The 24,476-nt window shown below is 34.2% G+C and overlaps 1 protein-coding gene across 2 annotated transcripts; it reads right to left on the reverse strand.

Annotated features, from left to right (window-relative positions):
* Positions 1-3,526: 3,526 nt before the first annotated feature.
* LOC128234354 (uncharacterized) lies at positions 3,527-20,048 on the reverse strand. 2 transcript variants are annotated; one of them, XR_008260935.1, is made up of 4 exons: positions 19,719-20,048; positions 11,174-11,317; positions 8,720-10,713; positions 3,527-8,534 (listed from the first exon to the last, which is right to left on the reverse strand). XR_008260935.1 is itself a non-coding variant. In XM_052948551.1 (3 exons), exons 1-3 carry the CDS (start codon positions 19,963-19,965, stop codon positions 10,517-10,519), a joined length of 588 nt encoding a protein of 195 aa, XP_052804511.1. In that variant the 5' UTR covers positions 19,966-20,048; the 3' UTR covers positions 3,527-10,516. The 2 variants fall into 2 exon arrangements, 1 of the variants encoding a protein (XP_052804511.1); XM_052948551.1 differs by having other exon boundaries at positions 3,527-10,713.
* Positions 20,049-24,476: the final 4,428 nt, after the last annotated feature.

Here is a 24,476-nt window from a genome sequence, read left to right on the forward strand (position 1 = left end):
GTCACACTGTTTGAACCACTCCGCCACATCGGCTGTGCCAGGCCATTAATTATTTTCAATTTACTGATACTTCTTTAAATTCAAAATTATTCACCGGAAAGTTAAGGAATGAATTGCGGGCTTGATGTCATTATCGGGGTATGAACGCAATTGGGCTGGTCCAAGTGTGTGGAGTCCACGAGTACTTTGACCAGCCCAATTGCGTTCATATCCCCGATAATGACATCAAGCCCGCAATTCATTACTTACATTTACACCAATAGTTCATTATTTCATTCAAGAATTGTTAAAAAATACTTAATTTTCATTTAAAAAAACTCAGTAACCCATTCCAACCCATTCTGTAAATAGAACGAGATGGAAGCATTTTTTTAATGACGTCACAATATCGCGGGAAAAGATCAACCACTTGAAATCACTTTTAAACGTAAATTCAAACAGTAATGGCAACTAAGCATTTAAAATTTAAAAAACTAACACTTTCTAAAATGTTGATTTATATTTTACGGAACCTTCTGACACAATACAAACAATAACAAGATACATATTTTTCATGTATATTGTTATGCAATGAATTGCAATCCGAACATATCTGAAGATGTTGAGTTCATCGATTGATGAACACAATTGCCGAAATGACGTTCATTTAAGGAATGGAAGTTAAGGTGTAAATATTTAAGGAATGAATTGCGGGCTTGATGTCATTATCGGGGTATGAACGCAATTGGTCTGGTCTAAGTGTGTGGAGTCCGAAGGACTCCACGCGTACTTTGACCAGCCCAATTGCGTTCATATCCCCGATAATGACATCAAGCCCGCAATTCATTCCTTATATTTACACCAATAGTTCATTATTTAATTCAAGAAACGTTAAAAAAATACTTCATTTCATTTCGGATTACCTTTCAGTAATCCGTTCTTTCCTTTTCTTCAAATATTGCGATCCGAACTTATCCGAAGATGTTGCGTTCATCGATTGATGAACGCAATTGCCGAAAGGCAGTTCATTTAAGGAATGGACGTTGAGGTGTAAATATTATATAATGAATGAAAATCATACCTCGATATACACCGTTCCAGATTAGAAATAGACAAAAAAGTTCACGGTGGAGACACCCAGCTCAACTAACTTCATGAAAATATTAATTAGTTCTGTGTAAAGGGCGCACGTCCGTAGTTTGTTCCCGAAGTTGCGCATCCTCTTACGTCAAATCATCGACCCCTCTGATAAAGGTATCCATTTACTAGTTCGTTGTATAACCTACAGTTTATTCCGGAAACGGATACAGGATAACGTCGGCATAATAATTATCAGCAATCTTCTGTACTCTAGTTCCGATCTAAGCGTACTCTACATTGTAATTTACCGTAGGTTGCACAGTAACTTCCCTTATAATTATTATGGAGTCCCTCCAAATGTCAACACATACAGGGCTCATCCTAGACCAAAATTTTAGGGAGAAGTGAGAATGGGGGGAGGGTGCGGGAGGGGGGTTCCCCCTCGTGTAGGTCGGAAAATTTTGAGATTTTAATTGTCAAATGGTGGGTTCTGGTGTGTCCTGGACAACTTTTCTATGCATTTAAATAGGTGTTTAAATTGTTTTTAAAATAGTCATACTGGTTGTTTTTAGTTGGAATTAATTTGTTGTATATACCTTTAAAAAGAAGTCAAGTTTCAAACATTTTATTACATGCAAACGGTTAACCTATCATGCACACATACATATATATATCAGAATTTAAATACATGATACATGATGGCATCTTGTAACTCAGTTACACTCTTGTTTGATGTGTAAGAGGGTGAGTGCCCATTCATGAGATGGCCAAGATCAGCACCTATGGCCCTGGCAAGCTGGAGGTGGTACTGAAATTCCTCCTTGGGGAGCTCCCGCTTAGCCAGGTGGTAGGCATTCTTAAGGAGCTTGGGGTCAAGCTTGTCATCCTTGGACAGTTTGGCCAGTACGATTTTCCTCATGGGTTCCTGTGAACGCAGAACTGTCTCTCCAAGGCGGCCTTGTGCTGATTTGCTGAAAAATATTTTGCTGAAAATACACATATTTCTTTAAAAATATTTACACAGTATCTCATCATTTTCAGCTGTCATTTAAAATAATTTGGGCATATATTACAACATGTTTTAAAATATATAAAACCAGACACCTTAAAATTAATACCACTTTGAATTGATTTATCTGCGGACTAAGCAATGCTTCTATTGTTTTAATAAATACTTACACAAGCCATGTCTCTGATGATTGGTTGTTTTTGCTGGTTGGTCATGTCCAAGGGCTTAGGCGTTGTCCAACTTAGCACATCTACAAACTTCGCAGTGCCATTTTTTATCTGCATCTTGTTTGAACCAACTGAAATTATTTTGATAATTTAACTTTTTGAATGATTTCTTATTTGAACTGTCGATCATGTCATCGCTATCAATATCGTCAGCTTTACGTTTCAGGCCTGGGGAATCCCGCAGAAGCCACGTAGAAAGCATGATTACTATTAAACAGAATGCAAAATATCTCATATAGAATATTGATGTGAACCGATCGAAGAAAAAATAATGGAAACATTTCTGAAATAAAAAAAACAACAAACCTGGAACTGTGATTCGCACTTGCCCTTCTCGCTAACTTCGCATTAATCACACCCAATTAAGTTCATTTGTCATCAGTGCACATCCTTTAAACCGCTATTGTCATAAAGTATAAATCCTAATTGGCCCAAATTGACTTTTACAAACATCGGCAAGTGTAAATATTAATCCCTTACAATTTTATTACATCGATGACGTAGCGCATGTACACAAAGTCAATGGTGCAAACACGTGCCTCGATTGAATAAAACAAGCGTTCTCATTGGTCGAAGTCAAAGGAGCATATTTACTAGGTTTAACACGATTGGCTGTTTGTCAATCGAGCTGACAGGCGGAAGGCGGAGTCGCTCTGTTTTGACAAGCATTAGTTCTTAGCGATATCGACTTTTTGATCTTTGAAAGTCGGCGAAGTTGACTTCGCTTTGATCTTAGAAAATAGCGAATTTGCCGCGGGCAGGGCGACTTAATCGCCTAAGTCGCCTGGTAGGATGAGCCCTGACATATAATAAATTCTATCGAACAGACTGTAAATAAGCGTTCACGCAGTTCAAAAGTCTCGATCTAGTTCTTATATACATTTATATTTCTAATAGTCGTTTGTTGCCAGGAGGATTCATATAACCAGATTTAAAAAAGCATGGCTCTCCAATGACCGATACTTAAGGAAAGGGCACATTGCATCGGACCGTAAATAACTCATTTATAATTATAACATATTAAAAAAAATATGTTGGAAATTGTGTTTTATTGATCATCAATTAAGTCTTGACTGCCAGAGTTCAAACTTCAATGTTTACACTACATAACAATCTTTAAAACAATGATTTTGTTTAAAAAAGAGAGTATCTAACAACATTTCTGCGATGGCAGATCTCCATGAAGACAAAAAGGTAATACCAAAATTAGGAATTCAGTAAAACACCAGTCTTCCAAAACCACTTGTTATATTTATTTCATCAATATCATACATAAATATACATTATACACATATTTCTACAGACCTACATTTGAGGATTATCGGGTAATCAACCTTTTATAAATGGGGTACCCCTTTTTGTATTGTACATGTTACAAATGGGGTACAACTGCTACAACCATAGTAATCAAGATAAAACCTCTAGTATATAATATATAATTAATTTGAATTACATAAATTTCTAAAATCACCATTTTTTCGTTGTCTTATTTAATATAATTTCTGTATCAGAAGAAGTATCAAGTTCCTTTAAGTAGGCTGCTCTTCTGCTCAAAAGGGATACATCTCAATAAGGAAATAATGTAAGTTAAAAGTACAAAAGAGTTGCTGTAAATCTTGTACCAAATGAATGCACATGAATTCACAAATATTAAGTTAAGCATTAAACTGCAATAACAACTTTACATGATTTAAGACTTACAATGACATTTGAGAACTTGGAGTATGATAATAAAATGGCTCTGTTAAAAAATTAAATCCACAGAAAATTTTGAATTGTATATAAATATATATATATATATATATCTAAAATGTTGTGTAAAAATGTCTTTAAAATTATAAATTCTGGTAGAAAAATGAGTAAAAAATCAGTATAAGAGTTAATATACAACCATACATTAAGAAGAAATAAGTCTCTAAAGACAACAGTTTAAAGTACATTTTGTAAACAAGTGGCAGAATCTAGATGTATTATTTTCTAAAACAACATGACACAGTCATTTAAAAAAAAACTTCTTACACCATGAAGCATGTAATATTGTACAAAAAAATAATATCTTTAAGAAACACTTTCTCTTTATCTTCACAACTTCAATCATAACAGTCTATGTACAAGTTTTTAGAGTTTTCTTTAAATATTGACTGTGTGTATTGCCCTATCGATATATATACCATAAACAATTAATTGGAATTATTTTTTTGATTCGTATTATTATTTCTCATTTTCCTTTTAAGATTTAGATTTATTTCAACTATGTAGTTATTTTGCCATCTTCATCTTCGCAGGAAAAAGTTGTTTCTCAACTTAAAATCCAGCAACCAATTCTTTAAAACTTTGATAAGCAGTAAACAAGTTACTATTTTGCTAGTTGACGCATTAAAACAATTTGATTGGTTAGCAGTTATTATTGGATAAATATTGACAAAAAGATAATCAGTTTTGATACATTTGACGAGACCAAACTCTTCACCAGTTTTATACAATTAGCCGCAATAAATAAGGGAAACAGACAGTTCCATATATCAACTAACTTTTTGATTTTATTCTAGGCAATCAAGTGTGTGATTGTTACCCTCACTGACCTTCTATACCCTTTCTCCCTTCTTCATGAGGGGGGTAAGCGTTCATCTATTTTTTGTTACTCAGACCTTCAGAAAAATATTGTCAACAGGAGCAATAAAATATTTAAAAAAAAAAAAAATTGAGACAGTCTACTTTTTGCCTCGTTCAACATGTATTGACAACCATCATCATTTTCTTATTTGATTTTCTTAAATTAATGTCAGTTCTATAAATGTTTATTTTACATTAATAGTTTATTGGAAACATACATGAAGAAGTTATGGCGGTACAGAAAAAGAATGTATTGTAACAGTAGGCGATTGATTTGACTAATTTTTTGGGGTTTTCAAACATAAAGGGATGAACCAATTGAGTTGACATTGTAATAGTATTTTTTTATCCAATTGCTCAAACAATGGCCCATCAGTCAGTAACAAAAAATAGAGGAACTCTCCCCTTAAGCTAACACTACGAGAAAGTTTATGACTAGACTCTCAAGTTCCTGGCAAGTTAGTTAATATATCTTAAACAAGAATGAGAAAATGAGCACTTAGAACTAAAACTATTCTCTAAAATCTCTGAAACTTTGACTCTAATTACAGAATGTGTTTCTTTTCATATGTGTTAACAATTACAATCATATGTGTTAACAATTACAATTACCTAAGTAGACTGTATATACAACAATACATTGAATTACATTTGGTTTTTCAAAGAACGTAACAGGCAAGAGAATATTACATTGTTTACAGACGGACATTTCCTATTTCATAACAACATGTTCTATTATGGCACTGTTAACAATGACGACTGATATAATTAAGGGAAAGCCTGGTACCAGTCCATTATTAATGTACTTTGAGCCACTTGTACCGTAAATGGCTGGGTAATAAATAAGGAGGCAATGTGAAAAACATGTCAAAGTTTAGCAAAAAAATCTCAATCCATTGTCCCTTTGTTCAAAACATAAAGATGAAGTTTAACATACTGTGCAGGATTCACTTTAAAATATGACATAAATTTATTTACAATATTATGATAAACTGTATGAAAATAGACAACAGTCAAAACAGCTGAGAATTCTGTAAATTTCTATATAAAAATACTATACAGAATTCACTTCAAAATATGACATTTATGAAAATAGAATTATTACAATTAATTTTACGGGTGTGTTAAATAAGACAACCGATTAAAATGCGGAGAATTCCATAAAATTCTTGATAAAATACACTTACTTTGAAATAAATTTATGTGAATGAGATGTTCAACAGTACCTGCATTATAATACATATTCTAAGGCACTACTTAAGAATATATGTGTGCATCTATTCACTATGGCACATGATGGGATGATCTTAGCTCATGAAAGTGATCCCAGCTTCCAGGCAAAAATCAACGAGTTCAAAAACACATGGGACAGACTTGCTTTCTTTATAACATAATAATGTCAGTTATTATTTTAGTTTAACTTTAGTTATTTTACAATCATAATAGATTGCAAAAAAAGTATGTTAGCATATCATTCCTGTTGGGATGATGTTGGGCGTGAGTGTTGAGTTGTGGGGGGATAGAATGCACAGTTAACCCCCCTGTCTGGATTGGTGACAACATACCAAAATCACATATGCCCAGGCCAGAAATTTAACCCAGGATGCCTTGGTGAAAATTAAATATGATTTTGAGCCTTTACTCTCAGAAAACAAGAAGCAATTAATATATCGCAAAACATATAAATGAACGTTATCATTTTGCTGTACATAAAAAGTTTATGTCAAATTAGGCCAACATCAATATGTAACATGTAGTTTGACGATTTGTTATTAAAAATACCCGACGGGTATTAACTATTAACTACATCAAAAACATTGTGTTGTATAGGTTAAAGTAACTATTGTCACCAGACAAGGCTGATAATATCATATAGTTTAAAAGTTGGTAATAAAAAAATCATGACAGATATATGACAAATTTACGTCATAAACAATAAAGAAACAGAAACATTTCAAAACCATTATTTATGTATTATTTACTTCCAACATTTTCCCCAAATTTACAGCCCAAATGTGTAACAGACGGAAATGAAAGCAGAATTCAGCCGACCAGCAAATGCTCATGGACGGTAAAGAGAGAATAAATTCCCGGGGAGAGAGCGAGAAGGCTCTATCTGTTTGTTTATGTCATATCAGTTAGAAGCTTCTTCCTCCCACCCCTCATATTGCACATAGAAGACAGTAAATCACAACCTAGAAGAACATCTGGACGTAATAGATACAGAGGGTGTTTACCAGCGATATGGAAAATAGTCTTAATAGATGAACGTCACGTCATGCCATATTATAATCAAATGCGTAAAGGTGACTTAGGATCAATTGTGTTTAACCTTAGGCTGTGAGCATGTTTGGACACTAAAAAATGTTAATTTTAAATCAACATTAATGAAGAGACCATTGTTACAGGAAAAAAAAACTTATCATTACTATCCTCATAAAAAGCCCGGAGAAATTAAAAAAAAAATACCAACTCATTCGATTTTGTTCTTCATAGCTAAACGTGTGACAATTGGTTTATATTATTACCTGCACTTAACACTTAAGCCATTTATTTTTTAATTTATAATGATATCATAAACATTTTGATAATTATGCGGAGACACTGACAGAACATATATCTAGGTGTGTCATAACTTTTGTCAGAAGAGCCAAATTTCACAAGGAAGTGTCACGCAATTTGTTTTCACAACAGTGGACTAGTTATAGAACAATTAGGATGTAAACAGAAGTTACTTTTAAGTTTATATAAGTATGAATAACGTTGCACTTTACTAAAAAAAAAATTCATTACCGTATATCAAATTGAGGTCTTAAAACTTTGAATATTAAAAACCTTACAGTCTGAAATATTGTAGATATTGACAAAAAATATTCCATTTGCAGTAAAAAGAAATTGTTTGAAATTTATTTCGATTCTCATATTTTTAGAAAACTATTTTAATAAGTTCAACGAAAAAGTTAAAGTAAAAAAGATTATAAAATACTGAAAATCAGAGACCTATGAAGCAATGAGATTCATTAAGACAACAAATGTAAAATTAAGCCTCAATATTACGGTTTTAACCAGATTTTCAAAGGAACATTTAACCAGGTTTTCAAAGGAACAGAGTGCTGCAGCAAAGGGCCAGGGTGCTTAGTGGGAAAAGGGCACATTTTGTTGGCTGTGACATATTTGAATATTATTAATTTCACAAAAAAATAGTTGGAATTGTACTTAGTTGAAGTAAATGTAGGTTACAACTGCCAAATATATCAACTTTGTATGAATTCATGCTAATATTTTAAGCTTTAATCAAAACGTTTTTTTTTATTATCATAAGGATTAAATTATATGAAGACAGGGCAAACATGCAGCTCTTCATGATGGCAGAAAGGTCCTACAAAAAGAGGACAGGGTGCAGCACCCTTCCATAACTCTATAGCTTACACAGCACCCTTCCATAACTCTATAGCTTACACAGCACCCTTCCATAACTCTATAGCTTACACAGCACCCTTCCATAACTCTATAGCTTACACAGCACCCTTCCATAACTCTATAGCTTACACAGCACCCTTCCATAACTCTATAGCTTACACAGCACTCTTCCATAACTCTATAGCTTACACAGCACCCTTCCATAACTCTATAGCTTACACAGCACCCTTCCATAACTCTATAGCTTACACAGCACCTTTCCATTACCTCTATAGCTTACACAGCACCCTTCCATTACCTCTATAGCTTACACAGCACCCTTCCATTACCTCTATAGCTTACACAGCACCCTTCCATTACCTCTATAGCTTACACAGCACCTTTCCATTACCTCTATAGCTTACACAGCACCCTTCCATAACTCTATAGCTTACACAGCACCCTTCCATAACTCTATAGCTTACACAGCACCCTTCCATAACTCTATAGCTTACACAGCACCCTTCCATTACTTCTATAGCTTACACAGCACCCTTCCATTACCTCTATAGCTTAAACACTATAAATATGTATTTTTAATGCAGGTCAAATTTAGGCCTTAGATTTGTTCGACAAAAACATTACATCTATAAATATTTGGTACAAAACTAGTGCTCAAGATACTCAACTGTAAAATTTTACAGAAGCACATTTCATGATGAAAAAAATAATAAATTTACATGAGTATATACAGTGATTGGTTGAATGGTGAAAGTGATAAATATAAGTGTGAAATAGACTATAATACACAATCATTTATAATGTGTGAAACAGACTATAATACACACTCATTTATAATGTGTGAAATAGACTATAATACACTGAGTGTGGAACTGATTATAGTACAGATTCGACTACAGAAATACAAACATCAGTGCCACCCAAAGTTTAAAATGATCAACTCTCTATTACTTCACACACCAGAGAACCACAATATACATGTTTCATTTCATAGAAGATTAGGAAGTGTAAAAAATACAGATTCTTTTTATTGCTACAGCTGATAAATAAAGCTTGGCTTTTAACATGATTCTTTTTCCTTCGCACTTCTTTATCTTCATATCTTAAAATAAAACAATTCAATTTGCACAATGAATGGTCTGTTAAATGCAAAGCTTTTGTTCAAACACATTTACATACATGCAGTATAGACTATCGGTTGTGTAAGGTGTAGTTAGGAATTACTTGTATAAAGCATCACCAATGTCTGTATTCAAATAGAAAACATAAAGGTTTTTATAAAAGCTTTATCACATTCAATAGAAATTATACTACCTTGATTTATGAATAGAATTGTCATTAGTTTCCCTATTTTTGTCAATAAAATACTGGTTTATAGCTTGTAAAATTAAATTAAGATTCAACTGGTTCTGGTTCTGGTAATGTCAAACTATTATAAAATTATATATATTTATGTTTGTGTATGCCGGCTAAAGACTCATTATGTAAAATGTCCTTCCTGTTTTGAAAAAAATATGGCATGTCCCTTGATAAACAGTGGTCGAATTAGCACAAGCTGTAAGCCCTGTAAAATGCTTTCCGGGGTTTACTCAATTTCTGGATTGGATTCAGCAGGCCTGGCTTAAATATTGATGACAAGCACTAGCGTAAGAACTTAGGCATGTTCAATTGGTGACTGGATGAACATTAAATTTCTATTATTATGATGCTTTTAAAAAGTTTGCTCGTCTTGTTAACATATGGTACATCAACCAATGATCAACATCCATTTTTTTGAGCTAACATATAGTAATACATCTTATACAGGCCTTCACTTTGAAATAATAAGTGTATCCCTAACACTACAGTTTTAATCTCAATAAATTTTGATCAAAAAAAAAAATATCCCAATTTAAGGGTCAAACAACAGATCTAATAGAATAAATAAAATCCTATTAAACTGAGAAACAAGCTAAATTACAAACATAATTTTAAACCCTAAATAAATTATATCTACACAAAAGAATCAGTCAGTCGAATTACTGGGGAAAGTAATTTCACAAGGTGAGACTAAGAAAATCCCCTGGAGACATTCTCTGACACCTGAATTTTATGAAACAGCAAAAAAACAAATATCAATAGGCCAACACAATTGTTATGCTTCAATGTTGAACACACAGAGTCAAGCTCCTACACATCTCCACTCGGACTAATAATAGTCCTCCTTTCTCCCAACGCAGAAGTAGAGAAGTGAAGAGAGAAGCGACATAAGACACGCCCCCGTAGCCACCCAGAAACTCCAGCCGTACACGGGCGCGTTCGATCCCTGCTCCAACAAAACTTCTGCGAAATGGATTCGATGGGCCTGAACCCCGAACAGGATGACAGAGATTGCCAACAGCAGAACTGTAAGGAAAATATAAAAGTTTGGGTCCACAGAAGTTATGTCAATTAATAAATGACATGTATTTAGAGTAACATGTTTTAGCAGTTTTGGAACATTTAAATCTATGGGCTGCTATTTGTAAAATAGTTCTTGACAACAAGAGTCTTATTGATAACATACTTCAGAATAGCAAAAGACACTCTTGTCAACTGTTAATTTTATCGATATCTTGGCCTTGATGACATCTTAAAAATTGTCACAAAGTTTGCTTTCTATAAACCAAATAATGGGTTCTCACATATTAGTGTAATTGCATTGTGCAGTCTCAAGACCTTCGCATTTATAGTAATTGAATTTGGAGTCACAAGACGGACCTGTGGGACTGACAATTCAAGTGTGAACTCTACCTGAAGTCAGAATGCTGCTATTGACGAACCTGCATCAGTAAAATTAAATATTGAATGTAAATGTTGAACTTACATGTGAGGTTTGCGAATGCTCCAGCGGCCATATTTGGGTTGCAACTACGACAAGAACAACACAGCGAGAACAGACCGATCATCAACGCCAGCATTGTAGAGGCCAGAGCACATGACATCAGCCCTTGGACCGCCTTGAACCAGTCTGAAATAAAGAATGTACGCAGATGTTAGTTGAGCACATGACATCAGCCCTTGGACCGCCTTGAACCAGTCTGAAATAAAGAATGTACGCAGATGTTAGTTGAGCACATGACATCAGTCGTTGGACCGCCTTGAACCAGTCTGAAATAAAGAATGTACGCAGATGTTAGTTGAGCACATGACATCAGTCCTTGGACTGCCTTGAACCAGTCTGAAATAAAGAATGTACGCAGATGTTAGTTGAGCACATGACATCAGCCCTTGGACTGCCTTGAACCAGTCTGAAATAAAGAATGTACGCAGATGTTAGTTGAGCACATGACATCAGCCCTTGGACTGCCTTGAACCAGTCTGAAATAAAGAATGTATCCAGATGTTAGTTGAGCACATGACATCAGCCCTTGGACCGCCTTGAACCAGTCTGAAATAAAGAATGTATCCAGATGTTAGTTGAGCACATGACATCAGCCCTTGGACTACCTTGAACCAGTCTAAAATAAAGAATGTATGCAGATGTTAGTTGAGCACATGACATCAGTCCTTGGACTGCCTTGAACCAGTCTGAAATAAAGAATGTATCCAGATATAAGTTGAGCACATTACATCAGCCTTTGGACTGCCTTGAACCTGTCTCAAATAAAGAATGTATGCAGATGTAAGTTGAGCACATGACATCAGTCCTTGGACCGCCTTGAACCAGTCTGAAATAAAGAATGTATGCAGATGTTAGTTGACCACATGACATCAGCCCTTGGACTGCCTTGAACCAGTCTGAAATAAAGAATGTATGCAGATATTAGTTGAGCACATTACATCAGCCTTTGGACTGCCTTGAACATGTCTGAAATAAAGAATGTATGCAGATGTAAGTTGAGCACATGACATCAGTCCTTGGACCGCCTTGAACCAGTCTGAAATAAAGAATGTATGCAGATGTTAGTTGAGCACATGACATCAGCCCTTGGACTGCCTTGAACCAGTCTGAAATAAAGAATGTATGCAGATGTAAGTTGAGCACATGTAAGTCAGTTTGAGGATCACACCAACATTTAAGAAGAGAGCACACATAACATCGGTCTCTGGACAGTCTAGAATATTATGAAGATTGGTCATATGCAAGGTACTGTTAAAGGAATTAAAGGATGATACATGTATACATAAGTGTGTTTTCGGAGTGAAACTACAAGATGGCTAGGGGCTGTTCCAACAAGAAGCCTACAAAGTCAGTTGTCATATCTACACGTATGAGAGATTGTCAACAGTACCAGGGCAACTTTATACATGGATTTCAGTCGACCATACATGTATGTAATCTTGAGATTTGATGTACATGTGGATATTGCTTAACCAGAAATGAAATCAAACAATGGATGATGACTTCCAATGAGTATACCAATACCAGGAAATATTCTCAACTTATCTGAGTGAATTCCTGTTTCAGATCATACATAGTTATTGGTTATTTTTGCTTTTTAACTTAACCATTTTAATTGGCATTAGGTGGGCGAAGCCAATTTCATTGTTTGGACTAGGAAAGAAAAAATACCTTATTACTATTTTACTGTTTGTGGGAATGTATTCATTTCTGCCAGCGTGCATGCGCCCAAACCGCTGCATAACCCTCTTATAATACAAATTTTGATAACTATTTATGGAATGTTTGGGGTTGTTTTTTTCAGTAGCTTTCTAAATGATAATATCAGAAGTGTCCGATGATCCCATTGGCAATCCCTGAAAAGTGGCGAAAACAAACACATACAGAGTAGTTATAAACATAAGGCCATTCTTTATGAAAGCAATGAATTATTTTAGTAAGCATAGAAAATACAAAACAAAGTTAATGTTTTGCACAAAACAACTCACAAAAATCACAATCAATTAAAACCCAGACCATCAAATACGTATGTATTCATGTCAGTGTCCCATTAACAATGCACTATGATCAAATACAGATAGACAAATCTTAAACAAACCTGTCATTAACCTAAGGCAATATAGACGATGCTCGTCTCTCATATCAATTACTTTCACTTAGTGGGAAAGTATGTTTTTTCACCCTTTGAATTGAATGTAAAATGACATGATATATATCTTAAAATAAAACAATTCAATTTGCATCAAAACTTTTATGTAGCAACTTGTTATTATAAAGAAGCTTTAGGTACCAGACTGCTGCTCACCCAGTTGTGAACTTGGGTGTGTTCATTTTTCCCTTGGTTGGATAATTCTGTTTTATTATCCAAGGATGGTACATTATAACATCATAAGGCTTCTGGCAGTACTGCTCAATAGCCTGATAATATTAAGTTCACAAGTCATGTCTTAAAAATCCCCTTAAAATACAACAAATATTTGAACAACCAGCTAAGTCACCATGAGTTTTAATTATTAAATCAGGCAGTGGTTACAGCATTTAAAACCATTCTAAATATATTATTTAACTTTAATGAACATTTTTTTTGGCCAATGTGAAGGCTGTATACTTAAAGTTTGCCAATAGATTAATTAAAGTAAATCAGCAGTCAGCCTGTATTGACTTTAATCAGGTGAACTGGTAGATATAAACAGTGGCTGGCCCATTTAGTGGGTAGTTTACACAATAGTATGTAGACTACTAACAAAGATTTAGTATGTACTTACAAGAAATAAATGGTTCTGCAATTGTGTCACATTAAGCCATTTTTTTAAAGAACATACTTAGAAAGTATGATACTTACAACCTTTAACCACTGCATATTAAAGGTCATATATACTGGTAAAACTGGTGTCTGCCCAGGAAATAAGTTTCAAGAGAGATTCATATCAACTTTCAGTTGTCTTCACAACCAGCTGATATAAATGAGTATAGACAAATCATTTATGACATGATCATCTCCTATTTTTCATGTCCTGTGACACAATGTCATCAGTGACCAGACAGTTGTATAGTTACCAGTGGTCATCTGAGGTCATTCCCAAATCAAGAAGCACACTGGCTTTTCAAATAAGCCAGGCTTCTGTTGAAGGAACTTTATAGGAAATATGTTTCTCAGCATTCCGTAAAAATTGGCTTAAACTTACAAAATGTCAGAGAGTCCTTGGATGTACAAAAACTTCCATAATTTTGGAGAAAACTTCCAAAAGTAAAGGCTAGGAGTTCAAAATACCAAAATGAGGTGCCAATGTTATTTGTATGGAGTGGACACATCTGTTGAAGTTAAAAAGGGGGTGGGGGGCTTGATGAAGGACACATCAGTGCCAGCTTATTAATGTCCAAGGCACTACTAACAGAGGGCAAGTTAAGCCTGTCGAAGATACCACGCCAGATGTACCAGGGTGTCCTTTTTATCCTCAGTGCTGCGTTAAGGTTATGACATTTTCAGAAAACAAACATCCCCTTTGTCAATCCTAGTGAAACACTAGGAAGTTACATGTACTACTTTAAAGTCAATATTAAGACAGATAATGTAAGGCCATTTCTTACATAAGTATTATTTAAGTATTAATTAAAGTTTCAATCACTGGGATTGGCAATGTATTCCACAATGTTCCGGTGATTCAACAGACTTTGTACCTACCATTATCAAGGACACTTGAACAAAATATGCACACTGTACAAAAAAATCACGTACACATGTAATAAGATATAAGTTTACGACCAAGAAAGGAGGGAAACAATCATTATTTGTTGTTGGCATAAACTGCCGCTGAAACACTTGTAAAATCAAAGGGCTCTATAATCTGACAAGATTCCGGCTTTTATTAATATGACCATTGGCCATGTTAACAAAACATAACATGATGTTGAGATGCAAAAAACATGTTCGCTTTCATCCAGTAGACTGTCATGCATAGAGAAACAAATGGCCATATTTTCTTCTTTCTAAATTTCCTTCAAAGAATTAGTTCTCTTTTTTCAAGATCCTTGGAAATGTCTATACATGTACTTGATAATGAACACAACTTCATAGAACATGCAGTAAATTACATCATTACAAAGAAATCCCATACAAATGTATGACTTATGCATCCCCATTCCCTCAAACCCCACACCATAATGATATGACTGTTATGGGCCAAATCCGGGCTTTCCTGTTGGTTATTTGGACCCTTATTGTTGACAAGACGGGGTTCTCTTAAGGTTATTAGAGCCCCAATATAATTATTATATCAGACAATAGTAACAGTTAATTATGGGTGTTGAAGTAATGTACATTAAGTTGCAATCCAGGGTCCTTTGTAAAAAAACACATTCAGGTACTCCGGTTTTCTGCATCAGGGATATAACTGTCAGTATTTAACCTACAAGCTGGTACTGGTGTGCATTATTACAGGGACCGGAGCCCACTGATTGTTCTACCAGGTGCCTGAGTCAACACACGGCCATTACCCACACATTTCACCATCATGCCGGGAAAATGCTTTAATTAATAGCCCCACAAGAGGTGTTTTTAGTGTTGTCTGTTTTATCTAATCACATGTTATTTCAAAATAGAATCAAACCTCCAACACTGCATGGTCTAATCACAAGCATAAAACAACAATCACAAGCAACATAATAATGTACAGGATTCTAACTGCCTACAAGAAAACATACACAAGCACATGCACACTTCTAATTTATTTTGCCAATAAAAATCATTTTTCAAATCTACAGAATGTTTTCAATTTGAAATGTGTTCCAGAGCATCAAACTAAAACATCATTACTTTTTAATGTATTTTCTCTTCCAAGAAATCTCTTCTACTCTGCCATTGAACACTACTGCAACATGAATGACATGGCTGGCTGTTTCGGCAGACGATATCCCCAGTAAAGCTACAGGTACATTACATTGCCTAGCAGGGTTTCCTCGGGGTAGGGGAAGATTTTCACAGACATAAATGATGAATGCTTCATTTTTTCTGAATTTTTTTATATGGGAGTTGTGCCTCTGGCCTAAAAAAAAAAATTGTTTGGTTAGGGTTACATCCTTAAAAAAAATTGGTAGGGTAGGTAGGCTTTATATTTTTTTTTATTTATTTTTTTTATTAGGTTTTATATAAGAATATAATTTTCATCATTGGAGAATGGTGTTAAAGCTATCTTCTGTACAAGCATTTAAGGTTTAAACTTAATATTAAAAAGCAATTAAAAAAAAAAAAAAATATATTTTTTTTTTTTTTTTTAGTTTTTCATTTTTTTTTCAAACTGACTATAAAAACGGTAGGGTCGGCGCCTATTCCGTAGGTAGGGTCGGGTAACCCGAACCAAATGTATTTTTTTTTTAGGCCTCTTCACTTGAATAAAGGATATAAAGAATCTCCTCAACACAATCATTTAGTTTTAGTCATTGAATAATTACACTGAAACCTTTGAGTCAGAGAATACATGTACAATTTGTACTCTGGGGGTTGGAAGGGGGTCTATGATGCTGAAAACTAGGAACTCCCATTTGGAACTAACTGTGCATTCTTTGGAACCCTAAAATGAGTATTCAAGCAAAATGAAGGTTAGTTTTTTCTCTGCTGGAAACACTAAGGACAATGCCAATATCATGCTTTGAACACCATACATGGTACAGATATAAGAACACCATACATGGTACAGATATAAGAACACCATACATGGTACAGATATAAGAACACCATACATGGTACAGATATAAGAACACCATACATGGTACAGATATAAGAACACCATACATGGTACAGATATAAGAACACCATACATGGTACAGATATAAGAACACCATACATGGTACAGATATAAGAACACCATACATGGTACAGATATAAGAACACCATATATGGTTCAGATATAAGAACACCATACATGGTACAGATATTAGGAGTCTTCAGCGAATTGAAAACAAATCAATGTTATGATAAATCAAATCCTTCAACCCTACTTAATTTTTTAAACAAAAAAAGAATTATTTGAATTTCATCATTTCTGATTCAATATATATCATGTAACTAGATGTCAATCAAGTACATCAAACAGTTTAATTGCCTAGCTCTGATTAACTTAATAACTATTATTAACATACTTACAAATGTACAAATAAACAAGAAAGAGTTGAATGTTCATTTCGATTACATTTACAAACTGACAGTTGGCTCATCCATCAAATTGTTTATTGACATAATCAATTAGCTGACCCCTCACACCTTGATGAGGCACACTCTTCACAGAATAACTATTTCAATACATCAAACATATTAAAGGATGACCGTATGTTGTCATGGGTCTGACACCTTGATACAAATTTCAACGCGGCAAATGTATTTGTATAGCACATACATGTATATTGGAATAAATATTAATTTACAAAACAGAATACATAAATAAAACGGATTCTGGACAGATATTGTTGTTGTTGTCGATTCCTGTGGAATTTGTTATTATTTTTATGCATTTATGTGTTCTTCATTTCTTCTTAACACTTAACACCAACAAGAGCTTTCAATTATTTTCTTAAATATTCAAATGACATAAGTATACCCCGCTGACAAATTCATACCTTAGGCGTGTCATGAACCATCAAATTTTGGGAATACTTCAGAATTTGTGATGAGGGCATAATGAAGTTTACATAATAATGAACATGCCAGTGAATCAACTGTTAAATTAGAATGCTTAGTAACAGGGCAAACACCGTTCAGCTTTTTTTCAAGAGCATCGCATGTTTTTCACATGAAATATGCATATTAACTTATTCTTTGGAGTTCCAATATAAATGTTCACATACAATTAAACATTTATTTTTGGTGTTCCAGGGATGTACAGTAAATTTTGAAATGGGGGTCTTTGGCCAGAAAAATGGGTCAGGATATCAAGTTGTCTTCATCTGGGAAGAAAACAATGAATAGTATGTTTGATTTGTAATACAGTATACTTAAGTATTCTTGTGAGTTTCTGAAAACTTCAAATGTTCTGCAATCGTATTTGTGACTTGTATCCCAAATTTCTAATGTTGTAAGACAATGGTACATCATGGACACCACAGAAAGTGATTTGAAAAGTGTATGCAAAATAAACGGTCACAACAGGTTATTGAATGTTTGCTACACAAATCATTGAAATGAACAACATTAAAACAATACAAGGAGACACCACTCTGTTGACAGATTAATTAAGCCTGTTGCAAGATGTGTTGTCAGAAATTCATTACCCCTGTCAGAAATGTCATATGGCATGGTGGGCAGGTACAGAAGTTAACAAAACACTAGACCTCAAAAGCAGCAAGAAACAGACCATAAACATAAACAGTCCCTTTGAGTTTGTTCACTGTAATTCAACAGTCACAAGTGTCAGCATATTCAGTATATGTAGGCATAGCTATTCCACAACATTTACAGTCTTTTACAGGCTTCCCATGACACACAGAAGTATTGAAGAATACAATGATGTAATCAAGGATGATTTGCACAGCTTAAATTTTACTAATATTAAGCAATCTGCCTTGTGATCAGAGTTTATTAAGTTATTCAAGAGTAGATAGACTTAACTTAAGATATGTATTAGTATATATAACATATGTAAGCTTCTAGAAACAAATTGTCCAGTGTGACATATCTAAAATTTACCATTTTTTCCAGCAATTTATACCTTGCTTAAATTGTGAAATCTCGCTTTATAATTATTATCATTAAGAAAAACATCTAAAAATATAAACTACTTAAAAAGGTAATTCATTATTGTGACTAAGTCAAATAACATTACAATGACTGTTATTACACTTTATATACTAATAATGCATTTTTCTATAAATAACACCTTTTACTTGTCACCTGGTCTGCGCCTAGATCAGGATATAATATTAGAATTAATCAAACACTTTGTTTGCTAACTTGCTACCCGCCAGGAATCAGAAAATCACAGGCCAGAACTTATCGAACGAACCCATTTTTCAGGTCCAGAAAAGTTCATTATCAGTTTATTTTCTTATCAATAGTAATTTTACAGAACAATTAATCAAAAGATTTACTGATCATTTATTGAAGTATTCGATATTTTTCATGCATTATCAGGAAAGTGCATCATCAGTATAATTTCTTAACATTAGTTATTTCACTAAACAATGGGCCATGAACAATCCATCAAAAGATTAAATGATCATTTATCAAAGTATTCAATATTATTCACAATAAAAAAAATGCAAAAAAATTGCGAATTTTAAATATTTAAATTTAAAAAAGTAACTTAGGGTTCAGACCAGATTTAGTGTTTTGAAGAATTTTAATTAGCCATTCTGGAGATTTAAAAAGACGATAAATTGTTGGGAAAAAACATTGAAACTTAGCAGAAAGAAATAAAAGTTATTAATTTCAGGAAAATAAGAACATAAATAAAATTATTCTACGAATTATTATTAGAATATTGACAGATAATGATGCTCTGCCGAGTATTGTACATGTCAAAATAATAACATAAATTACCAGGGAGACTCCTCTCAATGAAGAATTCATCTCCAAAGAACCACTTGCAGTTATCGAGGTTGCCAGTGTCGGTGAGAGATCCCCCTGTACAGTGTAGCCATAATCCACAATCGCAGTGATGACAGTTGCACAGCATGTCTCCATTTCCTTCAAACTCAATCCAGTTCGGAGTTGAGAACGCCACGATCGTTGCCACAGTTGCTATTAAAACACATATTATAGCAGAAATTGCTAAAAAAGAAGCCATTTTCGGAAACTTAGTGTCAAATGTCAAAAATGTTTTGATAATTTGTTGAATAAACTTTCCTGAGACAATTTACTTCCGGTCGATGGGCTAGTAAATATTACGAATGCAGGCTGTTTGAACGAAAATATAGTAACTGCAAGTTGGGCATAGTGTAGGAAACTATTTTCTTTCATCCTTCTGAAGAAAACGAGCGAACTAAATATACAAACAAAATGTTTTTATCGCATTTAACAAAAATCACCCATGTACTGTAAGGCAAAAAGATATAAAAAAAGTAGAGTTGATACTTGGTTTAAGTGTAAGATCGTTTTTCATTTTCCGAGTGAAATAGACACATGCCTGGTTATACCAATGTTCATGGAATTCCAATGTATTATACTCGAAGTTAAATTATATAATTGTGAATGTTGTTTATATATTTATATTATTGCATACTGTCATGATGTAAACGTGCATAATATATAGCATCATAGAGGAAATAAAAGTATATATGTTCATGGAAATTAATGCATATATTCAACAGCGAAAATATAGTTTTTCTATGATCAATAGCGATAGAAATAAATTACGATCTTGAACTGAAATATATATAAAATGTTACTTTTATGCTTACTTCCGGATATGCATTGGTATGTTAATCTAATTGTCTTAATAAACGTTTTAGTCACACCTCTAATTTTAAGCTACCCATTGCACTCCCCTCACGCACAGTTTTGATCGCCGATGACATAAACTGTCACCCCAACGCCGGCTTATATCAATACATTTATGTTCTAAACAGTTAAAGTACATTCACAAAAATGGAACAGCGCATGAATAAATATGGCCAAATTACAATAGCAGCGTTTACTGAATGAAATATTTAAAGTCAAAATTGCATACAAATTAAAGGTGGATCAACAATGGATTAATAATAGTTTTCCGAGTGTTCGAAATGGTTTCATGGTATCCAATCTCTCGGCCATGATAAGTGTGGTTGGCTTGAAGACAGGTCGTCGTTTTTCACCTGGAGACACATGGACAGAACACCATGATTGTGATGTTTCAGATAATTTATGGTGGAGTATTTTAGTTTATTACTTATCAGTAGAGTGCTACAATAGTTTTCCTGGAAGTTCGTTTTACAAAACCAGACAGTTTGAAATGATATTATATATTTATGCAAAAATTGCGAACCCCCCCCCCCCCCCCCCCCCCCCGAAAAAAAATTAAAATAAATAAATAAATAATACTAATAATAATAATAATAATAATAATAATAAGATTGCATTGAATTATCATATGATCTGACTTATAAATTGAAATACATTTGGACATATAAAAGGATTCTGACTGGGAGCAATAACATCATACTCCCATACTCTGATTATATTTTGTGTAAGGAGTGGCGATATCAAAATTAATAATAACATATTTGAGCGTTCTTCAGTTTGGACACGGAAGCCTTTTTAACGTCGTGACATTGTACTGAATTTAATGTCCTGCCGACTTCAAATAAAAAAAATCTAAAATTATTTAGATTACATTGGATGATTATATGATCTAACTTTAAAATTTAAAATCATCTTTTTAATTAAACGGTAGGCTGCTATTGAAATTATTCGAACCTAGCCGAACACATTTGGATAACAAATGTTTTAAGAAAATGTTAAGATTTACCATTGAATGCACCATGCTTAAATATGGCCATGAAGAAAAAAAATGTTACTACCAAAGTTCATACCGGCATAAATGTTGGCATTGCCTTGAATCAAATTATGTTTAATTATTATATACAGTAAATAGCATTTGTAACTATGTAGATATGCTCATTATTGAAATAAAACAGTTATACCTAAAATACTTTATTTTGTATGTTTTATTAGCATAGTGCATCAGAAATAATAGCAGGTATTTCCAGTGTTTGCAATGGGTGGGATTAGTCTGAGTCTTCTGACGTACGTGGGCGCTTAAAACTGGTCGAGAAGACATTAACCGGGCGTTTGCGTCGTCCCGGTTTTTGGCTCTTGGTCCTCGGTAAGACCACAGAGGACCGACCGTCAGTGGATGTAACTACGGACCGATCGCGGGGGACATGCCTACCGAACTTCTGGTATTGAATGTCGCGCTGGACCATTGACATCGGCATCCAAGCAGTTTTGGATTTATGGAATTGGGAATGGGTTTCGGCAAGGCGGGATTCACCTGTCCCTAGAATGGCTGATCTTAACTCTTTGAATTGACCTTCTACTAACTCATTGGATAGGTGAACACACTTTGTGACCTCACAATCGTTGTAAAATAAATATGTTTAAACTAATCTTTTCTTTAATACATGCTTTGAAGCGTTTCCGGAAATACAGCACGAATGTTTCAGATATGTCCGCACAGTATTCTTCAAAGTCATTACATTTCTGGTCAAAGCAGATAGTGCCATCTGCCCTTGCGAGACAGAACATGGCATATCTACATCTACAAATTCTAACTCTGAATTTTAGGGTATTATTCACTAACGGAACAAAATGGTGTGGCGCAAAGTTGCAAATATCAACAGACATCATCGTCCACATGACTGTAAAGTTTGATGTTGCTTCTTAACAGCTCGTCCGAGGACAAGGCGTGTGTAGACTTCCATGAATTTGCTGTCAAGAATTGGCGGGTGATAGGACCTTGAAGGGGGCGTTCAATGCGGCGCTCAAAGCGTATATATATGGGCCATCTTTGCATATGCACCTAATGTAACGGACTATCGAACTAACTCAGAGTGTGCGCTTGTTACAATTAGGATATAGTTGAGGAATTTGGTGTTCGACATCTTTACATCATAGTGTGCTTTATTTTGAATAATTTCAATATCAGCCATCAAACGAAGTAATGCGTGATTGTTCTCGGATCCGGTCAATGCTAAAGAAGCAGCTTTATACAGGCAGTTGTCATCACCAACAGTCTTTACAGGCTTGTATTTTGTCAAAATAACTGGATTGGGATGTGTATGTCACATGAACTAGATTCGAGACTTGCCGATGTGTGACTTATAAGGCCATCAAGTTGCATCGCTACACGGTAAGTTAATCAAGCAGCATGCGTTCAGACTTGCCCTGGTTGGTAAGACTAAGCGACTTTCCGGACATGGCATGTTGGAGTCTGTAAGTACACGATCGTACCATGTTTACTACTCATAATTGATACAGATCTTGGTATCGATATTGAAAGTATGTCTGCTAAAGGCTATTAAGTAAAATAAATTAAATTTGGAATTATTTAGTAGACGAAGCCGCAAGTAAATAATACGTAATAAATATATCAATGTCAAAACGAATAGCAATCAATTATATTACAAAGAAGATGTAAATTTTAATTCCATGTAGTTTTGTTTATAATGAAGTAACTAAGTGAAAACAAAAGCCTTAATTATCGTAATATACGTAACATCCATTACAATCGCCAATCCACATATACGGTTCGACATGTCAATGATGTGCCAATATTTTAGATACTGTAATTACGTGAATAAAATGGCAGACATACTATCAAATACGATAATATATTTCTATAATTAACATGAACTAAAACATGGTGCAAATTTTAAGTACATTTCTTAATGTATTTTCTTCTAATATCATAACAACAAGGACATGCTAACATATAATTCATCTTCTAAAGCAATGCAATTACAAAATGAATGAGTAGACACTCCCTATAACTGGGGTAAAATGTAATAAATATTGTTCGTAATGTTAAATCTACTGATTTTTCGAAATTAATTTATGGTTAAAGAACACTTTGTCATTACTTCGTACAAATGCATATCAGACTGTATAATTTTTAGTCTTTACTATGTTTTCTATTTAAATGTGATATGTCTACTCATTCAATATATCAGGTACTTACCTTGCAAGTGCAGCTCCGGCATCATATGATAATCCACTGTATGTACAAGATTTACAACAAATTTGAGGTTTTGGGCACTCCAAGACTTAAGGTCTTGCTCTGACCATTCAGAACATTAAGCATGTACATGTACTCAATTTCTACAATTAGATAGATAGATAGATAGATAGATAGATAGATAGATAGATAGATGGATGGATGGATGGATGGATGGATGGATGGATGGATGGATGGATGGATGGATGGACGGACGGACGGACGGACGGACGGACGGACGGACGGACGGACGGACGGACGGACGGACGGATACATTATAGATTCCTTTATTCCTCCAAAATTAAAGAGTCGAACTTATATACAATTATATACAACATTAAAGACAGTAAATACACATTGATGAATACATATCATAATTGTTTGTGTGGCATATTAGTGTTTAATTTGTAAGTACAATTGGTGTTGTTGTTGGGTTTATTTTACCAGTCAGTATCAGTCACATATTTTATAACAAGTCTGTATTTTATTTTGTATTAATATGTTCTGTGTATTTGTCAAATAGTCTCCTGTAATTCTATATAGAAGGGCCATATAATTATTTGTTTTATGTGTTGCGTGTAACTTTTAGTATGTATATGGACGAG

This window comes from Mya arenaria, chromosome 5 (genome assembly GCF_026914265.1).
Source record: "Mya arenaria isolate MELC-2E11 chromosome 5, ASM2691426v1".
In the NCBI taxonomy this organism is placed as follows: domain Eukaryota; kingdom Metazoa; phylum Mollusca; class Bivalvia; order Myida; family Myidae; genus Mya; species Mya arenaria.